Source organism: Anarhichas minor, unplaced genomic scaffold (genome assembly GCF_050575085.1).
Source record: "Anarhichas minor isolate MPS153535 unplaced genomic scaffold, ASM5057508v1 ptg000137l, whole genome shotgun sequence".
Classification (NCBI taxonomy): domain Eukaryota; kingdom Metazoa; phylum Chordata; class Actinopteri; order Perciformes; family Anarhichadidae; genus Anarhichas; species Anarhichas minor.
Window position 1 is genome coordinate 925,001 of NW_027466583.1, and position 14,881 is coordinate 939,881.

Below are 14,881 nucleotides of genomic sequence, written 5' to 3' on the forward strand. Positions count from 1 at the left end.
ATATCAAGATACGATATCATCACGATACAATATCAACATACAATACAATATCAAGATACGATATCATCACGATACGATATCATCAAGATACGATATCATCAAGATACGATATCAAGATACGATATCATCAAGATACAACATCGCGATACGATAGCATCGCGATACGATAGCATTGCGATACGATAGCATCACAATGTGATATCACGATATGATATGATCACATATAGGCTACAGGCCCGGCTCTTTTCCCCGATCACAGATGTTAACACACAGATTTGTTTTCACTCATATCAGCTGAATAACAGAACGATCTATAAACAGATGAATTAATGATGATGATGATGATGTTACCTTCCTCCTGCACTGGTGTCTCTGGCAACTTCTGGTCTTTGGACATTTGGAGTCACACAGGTATTCTTTATGACACGGCATCAACTTCCTGTATTTACCACACCTGCACTCCTTCTCCACCTCCTGATGGACAGACAGACAGGTTCAGTGTGTGTGTGTGTGTGTGTGTGTGTGTTAGTGTGTGTGTGTGTGTCCTACCTGTCTGCAGGTCTCACAGCTCCCTCGGTGACACCTCATTGAACAGGTGTGTTTTCCACACGACAGACGGCGGTCACACGTGTCGCCGCACGGCACCACTTCCTCTGTGCACGGCAGAGACGACTCTATACACACACACACACACAGTGACATTTAGACACACCAGCAGAGACAGATTGTGATAAACTATATATATATATATATATATATATGTATTTATATAACACATATATATATATTCATACATATATGTTTGTATATCTTTACTCACTGGTCTTGGTGCAGGGACAGGATCTGCTGACTGATCGAGGACACGGAGGACAAACTCCATCGTGACACAAAACCTCACAGGTGTGATTCCCACAGGAGAGGAGAGAACCACACACCTGAGAGAGGAGGAGGGGGAGGAGGAGGAGGTGGTAGAGGAGGAAGAGGACGAGGAGGAGGAGGAGGAGGGGGTGGTAGAGGAGGAGGGGGAGTTAGAGGAGGAGGTGGTAGAGGAGGAAGAGGACGAGGGGGAAGAGGAGGAGGTGGTAGAGGAGGAAGAGGACGAGGAGGAGGAGGAGGAGGGGGTGGTAGAGGAGGAGGGGGAGTTAGAGGAGGAGGTGGTAGAGGAGGAAGAGGACGAGGAGGAGGAGGGGGAAGAGGTGGTAGAGGAGGAGGTGGTAGAGGAGGAAGAGGATGAGGAGGAGGAGGGGGAAGAGGTGGTAGAGGAGGTAGAGGAGGAGGTGGTAGAGGAGGAAGAGGACGAGGAGGAGGTGGTAGAGGAAGAGGAAGAGGAGAAGGAGGAGGGGAGAAGGAAGAGGAGGAGGAGAACCAGACAGTTGAGTACCTGACTTGTGAAACACAGTACTAGAGTGTAGTACTGCAGTAGTATCAGAGTATTAATATCAGTGTACTTGTACCTGTTGACAGTTCCACTGAGGGCTGGAACAACTTCTCTCTGCTCGTTCTCTTCCACACACACACCTCTGAATACTGACTCTGGGACAAGGACGACACTCTGAGAGAGGGACAGGGGGGACAGGGGGACGGGAAGAGAGAGAGAGAGACAGTTAGGAGTTACAGGCGGCCATGTTGGACTACTGACTGTGTGTATTTAGTGTGTACCTGTGTGACAGGGTTGTGTACATCTGTGCTGTTTGCAGAGTAACAACTTGCTGCACGGCTGCTGACAGGACCAGGACTGTAGAGTCACACACACACACACACACACACACACACAAAGATTAGACCGTTTCCCATCATGCATCAGAAGAGTAGACACTTTATTTTGTTGTTAAAGGCGTACCTTGTTGCTACAGCGACGGGGGAGGGGCTTAGCATTGCCACACAAACAGGAAACAGACACCATCTTTGGACACGGAGGACACGGGCCTGAAGACACAGAAGAAGAACGTTAGCATTGATGCTACGCTAACTCCATCACCACAACAGTTACATGTTGTTTCACATTTAAAAGCAGGTTTATAAACATAAACACATTTCTATATATATAATGTAATGTGTGTGTATGTGTGTGTGGTTACCTGGGTGACAGAGCAGCAGACAGGTGTGTCCACAGGTGGGTTTGAGCTCCTTCTGACAGACGGAGCCACAGGAGTGAGGAGCCAACCAGGGATCAGCTGGAGGGTCCTGCAGCTTCCCACAGTAACACGTGTACCTGAACACACCACACCCACACACACACACACACACACACACACACACACACACACACACACACACACACACACACACACACACACACACACACACACACACACACACACACACACACACACACACACACACACACACACACACACACACGTTATATTAAAGATGTGAGAGAAAGTCACTGTTTCATCTCAAACTAAACTAATCTGTTCTTCTCAGCTTGTTTCCCTGAAAAGACTCTTATTTTGAAGGAGCCCGTCTGTGTCTTGGGTGGAGAGGTGGAGCCCCCTGCTGGACACTCTTCTCCTGTTAGACCACAACAATCCTCCAGGTTCTGGTCTAAGCTAGACCTGAATCACAGACCGGAGCCCAGCAGCTTCCTGTCTTCAGTCCTCAGACAGCTGCAAACATCTGGACGATGTTTGTGTTTGCATCGTCTGGTTCTGTGTACCTGTTCTACAGTAACTATACGACATCATAAATATTACTGTATTCAGAACAGTAATGATCATTATAGTTATATTAATATGAACGGTAATAATTATCATACATATAATAACAATAACGATGTATTAAAGGTGGTAAAGTACCTGTTGGGCGTCGCACTGGGGGGGTATTCTGCTCGACACTTTGGACTGAGGAGAGAAAACATGGAGTCTTTATATACAGGAGGAGGAGGAAGAAGAGGAAGAGGAGGATGAAGAGGAGGAAGAGGAAGAGGAAGAGGAGGAAGAAGAGGAAGAGGAGGTCCTCACCAGGGCCAGGGGTGCTGCTTCTGACCGAAGTCTTCATCAGTGATGGAGGAGACGAGGAAGGCGGAGTCTCTGGCCCACTTCTGAATACAAGGGAGGTGGAAGAGAGAGAAACAGCTGGAGCAGCTCCACACCTGGAAGGGGAGGGGCATCATGAGTCAATCAGCTGACTAGACCCATCAATCATTAGTGTGTGTGTGTGTGTGTGTGTGTGTGTGTGTGTCTCACCGCTTGTGTCCTCTTCACAGAGCCGATACAGATGAGACAGGTCAGAGCTCCAGACTGAAACAACTCACTGACATACTGACCCGTTCTGACCAGACCTGTGACATCACCACCTGGAGACAGACACACAGGTGGGGAGAGAGAGAGACAGAGAGAGACAGACGGTTAGAGAGAGAGACAGAGAGAGGGAGACAGAGAGACAGACGGTTAGAGAGAGAGACAGAGAGGTGGAGAGAGAGAGAGAGAGAGAGAGAGACACAGACAGACAGACAGAGAGACAGATTAATTCCACATGTTTCTCCTGTAAATGTGAAGCTACGTCTGGTTAGCTTAGCATAAGGACTGTAAACAGGTGTCACCTGTCTGGTGTGTGTAGGTGGTGAAGGTAGACTCCAGGATCTTCCCTCTCTTTCCATCCTTGTGGTCGGCCTTCACATCTACGTCACCTTCATCATCATCATCATCAGAGGAGGAGGAGCTTATACGGCTCTCCACCAATCGCTGAGCAGCGGCCTGGTTGGACTTCCTGATCTCCTCAAATTTGGACCGGACCGACACCTGTGGAGGTTCAGGTGTCTTCCCTCCTCGTCCCGCCCCCCCCGGCCTCTCTCTCTCCTTCTGAGGGGGTCGTGACCTTTCACCCTGACCCTCCTGACACCGGCCACGCCCCCTGCCCTGCTGTCGCCAGGCCGGCTCCATGGCAACCGCCTCCAAAACCTCTACAGGTGGGAGGGGGGGACAGAGAGACAGGTAGATGTATGTTAATTAGAGAGAGAGAGATCTGTGAACTATTGAAGAACACATACTGGTACTCTGTACACATACACGGACTGGTACTCTGTACACGGACACGTACGGGTACTCTGTACACGGACTGGTACTCTATACACGTACACGTACGGGTACTCTGTACACGTACGGGTACCCATACACTTACTCTGTATGCGTACGGGTACACTGTACGCATACTCTGTACATGTACAGTGACACAGACAGACAGTTTTAACCTCGTTAGTAGATGTTGTTGTAGCAGCTACGAGACATTTAAAGACCTAAAATAACACGAAGCCTCTCTATGTGAATATAAATGTACCACAGTATGTTAAAGTACCACAGTACGTTAAAGTACCACAGTACGATAAAGTACCACAGTACGATAAATGTACCACAGTATGTTAAAGTACCACAGTACGTTAAAGTACCACAGTACGATAAAGTACCACAGTACGATAAATGTACCACAGTATGTTAAAGCACCACAGTACGATAAAGTACCACAGAATGATAAAGTACCACAGTATGTTAAAGTACCACAGAATGATAAAGTACCACAGAATGATAAAGTACCACAGTATGATAAAGCACCACAGTATGTTAACGTACCACAGTATGATAAAGTACCACACTATGTTAACGTACCACAGTATGATAAAGTACCACAGTATGTTAAAGTACCACAGAATGATAAAGTACCACAGTATGTTAAAGTACCACAGTATGTTAAAGTACCACAGAATGATAAAGTACCACAGTACGTTAAAGTACCACAGTATGATAAAGTACCACAGAATGATAAAGTACCACAGTACGTTAAAGTACCACAGTACGATAAAGTACCACAGTATGATAAAGCACCACAGTATGTTAAAGTACCACAGTATGATAAACCACCACAGTATGTTGAAGAAACGAACTAGTTAGTTATCGATAACAGCCAAGTTCAGACTGATGTTAGCCGGCTAGCTCCCGGTGAGCTAACGCTAACCAACTGCTGCCACTACCGTTACTAAAGGGCGGAAACAGACGTCACATCCGGTGAGCAACCGTTATTAAAATATAAACATGCACCTGAGTTTATTTTATTAAAAGTCAAACAGAAGAAGAAGCTTTTTCAAACCTCAGCAGTGTGAAGAAGAAGCAGAGACAGTAGGCGTCTGTAGCCTGGTTGACATGCGCGAAGCCCCGCGCGGTGCACGCTGGTACTTGTAGTCCTGGAAACCGATCCCGGCTGCTTGGGTTTCTCGTTATTTTTAAAGTAAAGAACTACAAATCCCACCGAGCACACGGAGACACGCAGACAGAGCGACGTGTCAACGTTGTTTCATTCATATATTCTGAAGCCAAATAAATAAATATTATTAATAATACTTGTGTTTTTTATTATTTTAAATTAACAACAGGACATTTCTGTAGAAGCCTGATGTTTGTTTGAATTTTAAAAAATGCATCACTTCATTAATAATTAATTAATTAAAGGTAATAAAGGAGACATTTAAATTAAATAATACTAGTGGTATAAAAATAAATGATTATAATTACTTTATATACTGCTAACTTATGATTTTCCCCCTTATCTTATTTAATCCTCATTATAAAGGCCATATTTTATTATATTTTATATTAATGATCTGAACCTGCAAAATAAATAAAGGTATCAAATAAATGTAGTGATGGAAAAAGTACAACATTTCCTCTGAGATGTAGTAAAAGTAGAAGTATTAAGTAGCATGAAATGGAAAGTACTAGTACCTCATAATGTACAAAAGGCCTGAGATGCGATTGGCTGATGTTTTCGTGCCGTAGAAACTACCCAAAGGAAACAGCTGTGGCGCTAAATATTTAATATATTATTATACATTATAATCACAAAGATGTGAAATATTTACTAGAAACATAAATAACATTTTTCTTGTTATTCGATCGTCCTCTTGGTCTCCGCTGACGCAGCAGTTTCTTTTACATGCAGACAAATCTTCTTCTTCTTCTTCTTCTCTAGTCGTCTATGTCTCTGGTGTCGGAGGGGGCGGGGCTTCACCCGGAGGGGGCGGAGCCAGCTTCTTCTCCAGCCGGTTGACCCGGTGCTTGAGTTTGCTGTGCGTGGCTTCGCGCTCCGCAAGCAGCCGAGCATAGCGCGTCTGCAGGACGTCCAGCGTGCTCGCCATCCGGTCCACCTTCTCCTCGATCTCTTTGGGGTCGGGGCCCTGCGCCGCCAGCTGGAGGACCAACGACAACCGTCAACTTTTAAAGCCTCTTTGTGGGGTTTTTGGGTAACTACAACAGAGCGTGTGAGCGTATACCTCCAGGTCCAGCAGTCCGTCCTTCATCAGGATCTGCCTTCCCTTCTCCTCCAGCAGAGCTTTAGCGTCGGGGTACTCCGTCAGCGCCTCCATCAGGTCGTCTTTGGAGAGGCAGAAGAGGTCGGAGTAACCGATGCTCCTGATGTTGGCCGTCCTCCTGTTTCCCGCCCTGCTGCCTGTTGGAGAACAAGACGGACAGTCAGGGAATAAAAACACTCTTGTAACGTAGTATTTCTTTAATGTCACGACAAGGAACTTTCATTTAGTGTTGGTTCTACGCCCCCTGTGGACTAAAGTGGTAGTGTCTCTGAGCACCAGACTCCCTTTAGAAAACCTCTCATTTTACTGCAGCAGGGTCTGACAGTCTGCCCCTCTCAGTCCTGGTTCTGGTTCTCCCGTGCCTCCCTTCCCTTGAGCGGGTCCAGCAACACGTCCTGGGTCTCCAGCAGCGTGGCTGAAGGAGTTTCTCGTGAACCTGCATGAGTTCATCTGGTTTCACCAGAATCCGACCCGGTGGCTCTGATGACGAGCATTAAGAATAACTCTATAGAAACAGACCATCTTCTCTCTGATGGTCTCGTTACTGATGGAGGTCTGATAGAGGATCAGGACTACACTGAGACTGGTTCAGGACCAGATACAAGTTCCTAATAGTCACTTTAACCACTGATTGATCTCATCTTACCTTTAATCGCCAGGATGCTGATCTCACCAAAGTAGCTCCCATCACTCAGGATGACGAACTGTTTGATCCCGTCGTCGGCAACGACGGCCAGTTTCCCCTCCTTGATGATGTACATCTCTCTGCCGATGTCGCCCTTCTTACAGATGTAGTCTCCCGGACTGTAGACCTGGGGCTGCAGCTTCAGCACCAGCTCCACCAGCAGACCGGCCTCGCAGTCCGCAAAGATACGAACCTGCAGGACGACACAGAACAAAGGAACCTGGTTGTTTGTTTGTTTTTAAATCAGAGTTCTGCTGAAAGGGGGTGCAGACCTTCTTCAGGGTGTCCAGGTGGACGTTGATGGCGATCTCGGCTCTCAGTTTATCCGGCAGGTACTTCAACACCTCCCTTTCATCCACTGCTTTCTTATTGGTCCACAGGAAGTCGAACCACTTGATCACTCGCTTCTCCAGGTCCTTCGTTACCTGGACAACCATGTTTAATAGAATCACCCTTTATTATAAATATGTATATTTATACACAAACCGCTGTCCGTGAATAAGCCACTGAAATAAGTCCAACAAACAAGAACTAACCTTTCGGAAGGTCATGTACTGTTTGATGGCGTCGATGCGAGCCTGGAAGTTGGCTCTGGCAGCATTCATGTTGGTGATCATCGAACCGACGTTACCGACGATGGTGGCAAAGATCAACACACCGACCTGGAGGAGAAAAGAAGAGAAGATAGGAAGTTAGAGGGGACAGAGAAGACGTACTCAGAGTTCTCTACAGGGGACAGGGTCTCTCCGAAACTGGTACTGACATTATGGGGACAAAAGACCTGGTAGACCACTGACACTGGGGTAACCAAACCTGGTATACCACTGATGATATTGGGGGGACATAAACATGGAAGACCACTGACATTGGGGGGACGTAAACATGGAAGACCACTGACATTGGGGGGACATAAACATGGAAGACCACTGACATTGGGGGGGACGTAAATCTGGTACACTACTGACATTGGAGGGAACATAAACCTGGCAGACCACTGATATTGTAGGGACCCAAACTTAGCAGACCACTGATATTAGGGGGACCCACACCTGATAGATCACTAAACCTGAAAGATCACTGACATTTTAAGGACCCAAACCTGTTAAACCCCTGACCCCTTAAGCCACACTCACCAGGAAGTCAGTGACAACGAAGAAGTACTCTGAGTTCTCCACGGGGGGCGGAGTCTCTCCAATGGTTGTGAGAGTCAGTGTGGACCAGTACATACTGTAGGCATACTTCCTCACCAGACGACCAAACTCTGGATCTGCCGGGTCGGGATACACAAACCTGTCAGCACCGAAACCTGGAGGGATGGGACGAGACAGAGGTGTCAGAGGCTTTTATACAGCAACCGCTGATAAAACAACCAGAGTCAGGATTCAAACCAGCAACCCCACCGATAGCCTTGGAGAAGGAGTAGTAGAGGCAGGCATTCCAGTGGATGATGATGACGATGTACATGACAAGGTTGAAGATACGGAGAGCGTTGGGGTAGTTAGTCCTGGTCTCCGTCCTCTGGAAGAACTCCAGCATCCTGAAACAAAGAAACAGATTGTTTGACTTCCTGTACACGTTGATGTGCTTTTACTCAACGACATTTTTGAATGCAGAACTTTTTCTTTCAAGCAATTTCAGTAACTTGAAAATTGTTAACCAGACTCAATGGTTTTTTTAGGTGTACCTGTTGAACCTGAACAGCTTGTTGAGGCGGATTTCGGGGTATTTGATGCCAAGAATGAGGTACAGCACGTCGGTGGGAATCATGGAGACCAGGTCCATTTTGAACTGGACGCTGTTTATGTAGCGCTCACGCAACTTTTGCTCGTCCTTCACCAGCAGACCCTGCTCCAGGTAACCTACGCACACAGAAACAAACGTGTTTTTACCTGTGGTACATTTGGATGCATGTCACATTACATACACTAATTAAGTGTGTAGATCGAACAATCTGTTTGTGTGTGTTCGCACCGGTCCTTGTTCTGAAGATCATGTCTGCGATGTAAGTGAGGTCGCATACAAGGTCCAGAAGGAACCACAGTACCAAATAGTCAGTCTGTAGCTCCTCGAAACACGCCCTGAAACACACACAAACACACTTTATACAGCCACGCAGTTACTACTTATAGACAACTGAAATTAAATCCACTTGTGTTCAGGAACCAAGACTAGAAACCCACATGGTCACTCACAGAGTGACAGGGGCCGAAACCTGGAAGCCATTTCACAAAGTCGGGACGGAACCTGGTTACCCACTGGCATTGTTGGGATCTAAACCAGGTTGCCTTCTGACATTGGGGGCACCTGACTCCACAGCTTTAACTGTATTTCCATAATTTCTTGAATAAAACTGGGGGTAAGTTGAGACTCAGGTTTCGGTTTAGGCTCAGAAACCGAACATAATCAATGGTGTGTGTTACCTGGCTATGATCAGGGTCCAGTTGTACATGACAGGGACGGTGATAACAGCCAGCCAGCGGTAGTAGGTGTTACCTGCCGGATCAATCACTGCGATCTCCTGAGGACTGGACACAATAATGAATCATAACTATTATTTTATACTATAATGAAGGATTGGCTCTGGTTTGTCTCTAGTAAAACAAAACAAAGCCTCTAACATCTGTTTCTGAATCAGTGGATCCTAATTAACCAAACTCACGCCTCCTCTTTGGCCTTCTTCTCCTTCTCCTTCTCTTCTTTCTCCTTCTGTTTTTTCTCCTTCCTCTCCTTTTTCTCCTGCTTCTCCTTCCTGAGAGGAAAGAGCACATGAAAGCAAAGGAGGTTCAACTCACGGGAACAGAACATTACAGCGAGCAGAAAGAAATAACAATTCTGTGTTTTTGACTTACTCCTTTTTCTCTTTTCTCTCTTTCTTCTCTTTCTTCTTTTTCTTCTTCTCCTCCCTGGAGGACAACAGGAAACTCATCACACAAACTGTTTGTATGTTCTGCATTGTTTTGTATAAAGAGACACTTACTCTTCTTCGTTGTTGTTGCTGTTGTTGACGTTGAACAGAACTCCAGGTCCGGCTCTTTGATTTGCTCTGAATCAGAGAATCAGACGACAGGACTAGTTTAACTGTTGACTACAACTCACTCAACTGTTCAAACTACCAGTCTGGGAATGTCTCAATGAGCCCTGGAACTTCTCAAGGACCACTAGAACTTCATGAAGGACAACATAACCTCCTCAAGGACCCCTCAAACCTCCTCAAGGACACCCTTCAACACTTTCTAATCGAAGCCCTCAATATTTTAAAGGACTCCTAAATTCCTCAGGACCACCTCATAATCTCCTTAAATCTCTTCAAGGACACATCAAACTTCCTGAAGAACTCATGAAACCTTTTAAAGGATCCTTAGAACAACCTCTTCAAGGACCCATATTACTTCCATCAGGACTCTTAGATCCTAATCCCAAAACTGTCTCACAGTCCTGTTAAACCTCCTCAAGGAACCCTGAAACCTCATTAATAACGCCTTCACGGACCCATAGAACTTCTTAAAGGTCCCCTGGATTCTTGAAAGGATCCCCAAAATCTACAGAACCCCCTTGTGAACCCCTGAAACCTTTTAAAGGTTTATGGGTCCATAGAACATCTTCAAGGACCCATATTCCTTTCATAAGGAGCCTTAGATCCTTTAAAGGACCTATAAATAGTACCGCCTCACAACCCATCAAACCTTAAAGAACCTCTCTAAGGACCCAGAGAACTTCTTCTTGGGTCCAAAGCAACACTCATTATTAGCCACTATAACCACTCACCTGTCACCTGGCTCCTCCTCCATGTCCTGTGGAACGATGGTGGGCGGAGTCAACCTGGAGATGGGGGTCGGGACTGATGGAGCCACTTTGGCCATGAAGGTCTGTCCTCTGACTTCCTGTTCAGAGAGAATATAAGACAGATGATGACCTGGAGGATCCTGTTGATCTGGATGTAGAATCAGTTTGATTATCGAACCGTAAATATCGATTGAAGAGATTTAAGCTGTGATTGGTAAATTCTATTGTTCTATGCTGCTTTTATTGTGAAACAGGAAGTGGTCTGTAGGGCTTAACGATATGACCAAAAAAAATCATCTATCCTGATAAAGATAATTTAATATCTCGATAATGATATATATATATATATATATATATATAAATATATATAGTCTATATTAAATAACTACATGGTAAACGCCTGTTTTTGTGTATTTTGTGTGAATTAAATATTTGAGAAATGAAAAAGTAAAACTGAAACTAAAGCTAAACTAAACTAAACTAAACTAACTAAACTAACTAACTAACTAAACTAAACTAAACTAACTAAACTGAACTAACTAAACTAACTAACTAACTAAACTAAACTAACTAAACTAAACTTAACTAAACTAAACTCAAAGTGAAACTTGAGTTGGTGTGTGCTCGTTATTATCAATTTAGACTAAATAAATCTCGATATGTGATTCAATCATTTACAGATTCCACTGAAACACGATCAATGATTTAATATGATATTAAATTATAAACCAGCTGCACCGGTTCTTCTTTAAATCGGCACACATCTTGATGCAAAGCTTCCAGTTCCTTCTCTTCTTACTCAACTGTTGCTCAGAGGATCTTTGTCTTTCAGTTGAACCACTGATCAGCGTCTTTGTTCTACTAAACTAAACATCTATTACTACAAAATAAAAGCATCACATAGAGTCGTGTATGATCATTCTGAATGTATGTGTTGTATAATCTCCTTACTCACCTGACAGCTGATAATCTGTCGCTCTGGGTTTTCGTGGCCTAGATCCACCAACCGCCAATCAAAGTCATTGCCATGGAAACAGAGGAGTACCCCCCCCCCCACCACAACACAAGGCTGACCTCGTTAAATCCGGTGAAGTTTGGAGAGAAAGGAGGATAAAATGGAGGGATGTGAGCAGTGACGGAGTGTTTGGAGCAGCAGAGTCGACCTGATGAGGATAAAGAGATTAGAGGAGATGATACTGTCTCACCTGCACTCATGGATCCGCCCTCACCTGGACCCTTAGGGGTCGATGAGTGTGTGTTTTATACAATAAAACTACTTTCATAAACTGTTTCTGTGTTCATTGTGAGTTCATTATTCTGTTCAAGTGTCAACAAAACATGTTCGGTCTGAAGAATAAACGTTTTTCTTGTTTTTGACCTCGGTGTTCATTCAGACTTTGAGTCTCTTTGAAGTTGTTTTGTGTCTCCTTGTAGTAGTTTTGTGTCTCTTTGTAGTTGTTTTGTGTCTCTTTGTAGTAGTTTTGTGTCTTTTTGTAGTTGCTTTGTGTCTCTTTGTAGTTGTTTTGTGTCTCTTTGTAGTTGTTTTGTGTGTCTTTGTAGTTTTGTGTCTCTTTGCAGTTGCTTTGTGTCTCTTTGTAGTTGTTTTGTGACTTGTTGTCATCGTTGTTACAGTGTGGTATTAGTATTTTTACTGTAACAGAGTATTTTTACTGCGTGATATCAGTACTTTTCCAGCAGTAAAGGATCAGAGTACTGGAGGTAGTGAGACGTGAAAGTGAGGGAGGAGTAAACGTGAGAAGGGAGGACAGATTTTACTGAGAGGGAGGAGGTGATGAAAAGTGAGGAGGGAGGATTAATCTGATCCTCCTGAGTCAGCAGACACACACGGGGAGTCTCAACATGCTAACAATGCTAACAATGCTCACATGGTGTGTCGCTTAGTAACGAAACCAGAAGAACATAAAACTGTATTTGTGTGAATTATTTTTATGGTGTTAGTAGAAGTGATGCAGTGTGAAGCTGAGAATGTATTAATATAGATTTTAGTATTATTTTATTTTAAGTTCTCCATATATACGACACACACTTCATCAAAAGGAGGAAGAATCAAAGCAAATCAAGACAGGAAGACAAAATTAAATTAAATTAAATTAAATTAAATTATTAGGTATAATCAGTAAAGTAAAACGAGATGATACACCTTGAATTTATCCAACTAACAATGAATAACTATGATAAAGAAATTATCATATTTAATGAGGATAACCTGTATGTAACCTGTACTCTCATCTGGCTCCGATGAACCTTCATCAGTTGAGGATTTATAGGAAGTGTTTGTTTCCACCACCAGAGGGCGCCACCGACCTGCTGCTGAACTCCACACGAGCCTGATGAAGAAGAAGAGTTCTGTCTCATCGCTGATGAGCTGCTCTCATCTCATTGGTCAGATGCTGTGATGTCACCACTTATCAACCTGCTTTCTTTCTGTTGGCCAGCAGGGGGCGACTCCTCTGGTCGTATCCCAGACTCCCGCTGGGCAACGCAAACCATTAGTGATCATGACAATAAATAAACAACAGAAAGAACAACAAAATAAAAAAGTAACAACAGAGTAAACAACTGTGTTTCATGCCACAATTAAATAAACACAAGCACAATAGTCATGAAAGTACCCGTTACTGCTACTGGGTTAGCTTTTGTGCTAAAGCTACTGGCTTAACATTTGCTTTACTGGATTGGCCTTTGTGCTAACGTTTAGCTTTGTGCTACTGGGTTAGCCTTTTTGCTTTTGGGTTAGCTTTTATGCTAACGTTACTGGGTTAGCCTTTGTGCTACTGGGTTAGCTCACTCGTTCTCTGGCTCAGTAGGTGTGTTGTCATCAATGAGTTGACTTAAGCTCCTCCCTGTTGGTCCATTTGTTGTGTTTTCCTTCATTGTCTTTTTCGTTGTTTGTTGTTTATGCAGCTAACAGGATTTTTAAAATGGCGACTAATCACCCTAAGTTACGTAACTCATGGAGGCTCTTGTGCTGAGAGACTGTGGAACAGGAGCTAAAGAAGGTTCTTAGTGTCCTCTCTGGGGACTAGGAAGGAGTCTCAGCCTCTTTAGGATGCTTCCTTGGATGCATCCTAGCAAGGAAGCATCCTTCACCTGGAGGAACAACAACAGCTCTGATCTCCAGCAGCTCCCTCTTGTTGCTAGGAGAGGCAGCCTCCCGCAGCGCGCTCTCTGATTGGCCTGCAGCCGGTCCCCTTGGGCCAATCAGAGGCCAGTGCGTCCACCATGAGAATCCATAATCCTTCATCATCAATACTATGATTTATTATCAATACTACGATTTATTATCAATACTACGTCAAAATGAACGTTGTTTACTTCATGTGGATTCTTCCTCTCATCAATCTAATCATGATTTATATTTAATGTTTATATATAATAACATATTTAAATATAAATAGGTGTTATTAGATTCACGGTGGAGCAGAAACACGTCGTTGTAATATAAATAAAGAGCAGATGTTTAGTTTGAGTCTCTTCTCTGCGGGAGACTCGCTGTTACCGGCTGGTGGCCGTTAATGGCGGAACTGTCGAGCTAGATTTAACGGAAACAGGTGTAACTTCCGGTTTGAATACAGTTCTCTTCTTCTTTACAAAATAAAAGTTTACTAGAGCAGATATGAAAATAGAGTGAAGGAAGAATGTTTTTTTTAGAAAATTTACTACAGTAAAAGTACTAATACCACACTGTAGAAATACTCTGTTACAGTAAAAGTACTAATACCACACTGTAGAAATACTCTGTTACAGTAAAAGTACTATTACCACACTGTAGAAATAGTCTGTTACAGTAAAAGTACTAATACCACACTGTAGAAATACTCTGTTACAGTAAAAGTACTAATACCACACTGTAGAAATACTCTGTTACAGTAAAAGTACTAATACCACACTGTAGAAATACTCTGTAACAGTAAAAGTACTATTACCACACTGTAGAAATACTCTGTTACAGTAAAAGTACTAATACCACACTGTAGAAATACTTTGTTACAGTAAAAGTACTATTACCACACTGTAGAAATACTCTGTTACAGTAAAAGTACTAATACCATACTGTAGAAATAGTCTGTTACAGTAAAAGTACTAATACC

General features: G+C 43.9%; 3 protein-coding genes across 3 annotated transcripts in view; all 3 read right to left on the reverse strand.

The window, feature by feature from the left end:
* Positions 1-5,177, reverse strand: part of nfxl1 (nuclear transcription factor, X-box binding-like 1) — a 13,782-nt gene extending 8,605 nt beyond the window's left edge. The window contains exons 1-12 of the mRNA XM_076084982.1: positions 5,083-5,177; positions 3,545-3,904; positions 3,189-3,298; positions 2,964-3,094; positions 2,799-2,843; positions 2,079-2,212; positions 1,841-1,926; positions 1,660-1,735; positions 1,455-1,552; positions 821-935; positions 550-674; positions 352-474 (exon numbers count right to left, since the gene is read on the reverse strand). Coding sequence (XP_075941097.1) covers positions 352-474; positions 550-674; positions 821-935; positions 1,455-1,552; positions 1,660-1,735; positions 1,841-1,926; positions 2,079-2,212; positions 2,799-2,843; positions 2,964-3,094; positions 3,189-3,298; positions 3,545-3,884 — 1,383 coding nt within the window. The 5' untranslated portion in view covers positions 3,885-3,904; positions 5,083-5,177. The remainder of the gene's footprint in view (positions 1-351; positions 475-549; positions 675-820; positions 936-1,454; positions 1,553-1,659; positions 1,736-1,840; positions 1,927-2,078; positions 2,213-2,798; positions 2,844-2,963; positions 3,095-3,188; positions 3,299-3,544; positions 3,905-5,082) is intronic.
* Positions 1-14,034, reverse strand: part of LOC142943477 (uncharacterized) — a 226,207-nt gene extending 212,173 nt beyond the window's left edge. The window contains exons 1-2 of the mRNA XM_076085010.1: positions 13,881-14,034; positions 13,742-13,805 (exon numbers count right to left, since the gene is read on the reverse strand). Coding sequence (XP_075941125.1) covers positions 13,742-13,805; positions 13,881-14,034 — 218 coding nt within the window. The remainder of the gene's footprint in view (positions 1-13,741; positions 13,806-13,880) is intronic.
* Positions 5,792-14,296, reverse strand: cnga1b (cyclic nucleotide gated channel subunit alpha 1b). Its single transcript, XM_076084984.1, has 17 exons — positions 13,579-14,296; positions 12,997-13,262; positions 11,725-11,932; positions 10,752-10,867; positions 9,964-10,029; positions 9,836-9,889; positions 9,646-9,735; positions 9,407-9,511; positions 8,958-9,064; positions 8,671-8,845; positions 8,387-8,523; positions 8,120-8,292; positions 7,523-7,648; positions 7,259-7,411; positions 6,948-7,179; positions 6,263-6,438; positions 5,792-6,178 (listed from the first exon to the last, which is right to left on the reverse strand). The coding sequence occupies exons 4-17, from the start codon at positions 10,844-10,846 to the stop codon at positions 5,966-5,968; spliced, it is 1,902 nt and encodes a 633-aa protein (XP_075941099.1). The 5' UTR covers positions 10,847-10,867; positions 11,725-11,932; positions 12,997-13,262; positions 13,579-14,296; the 3' UTR covers positions 5,792-5,965.
* Positions 14,297-14,881: the final 585 nt, after the last annotated feature.

Coding starts and splice junctions, on each gene's coding strand:
- cnga1b (XM_076084984.1), bottom strand. CDS start 10,846: ATGGCCAAAGTGGCTCCATCAGTCCCGACCCCCATCTCCAGGTTGACT. Junction 8,293..8,386: donor CTCCTTCTCCAAGGCTATCG/GTGGGGTTGCTG, acceptor CCATCCCTCCAG/GTTTCGGTGCTGACAGGTTT. Junction 7,180..7,258: donor ACCTGGACACCCTGAAGAAG/GTCTGCACCCCC, acceptor GTCGTCCTGCAG/GTTCGTATCTTTGCGGACTG.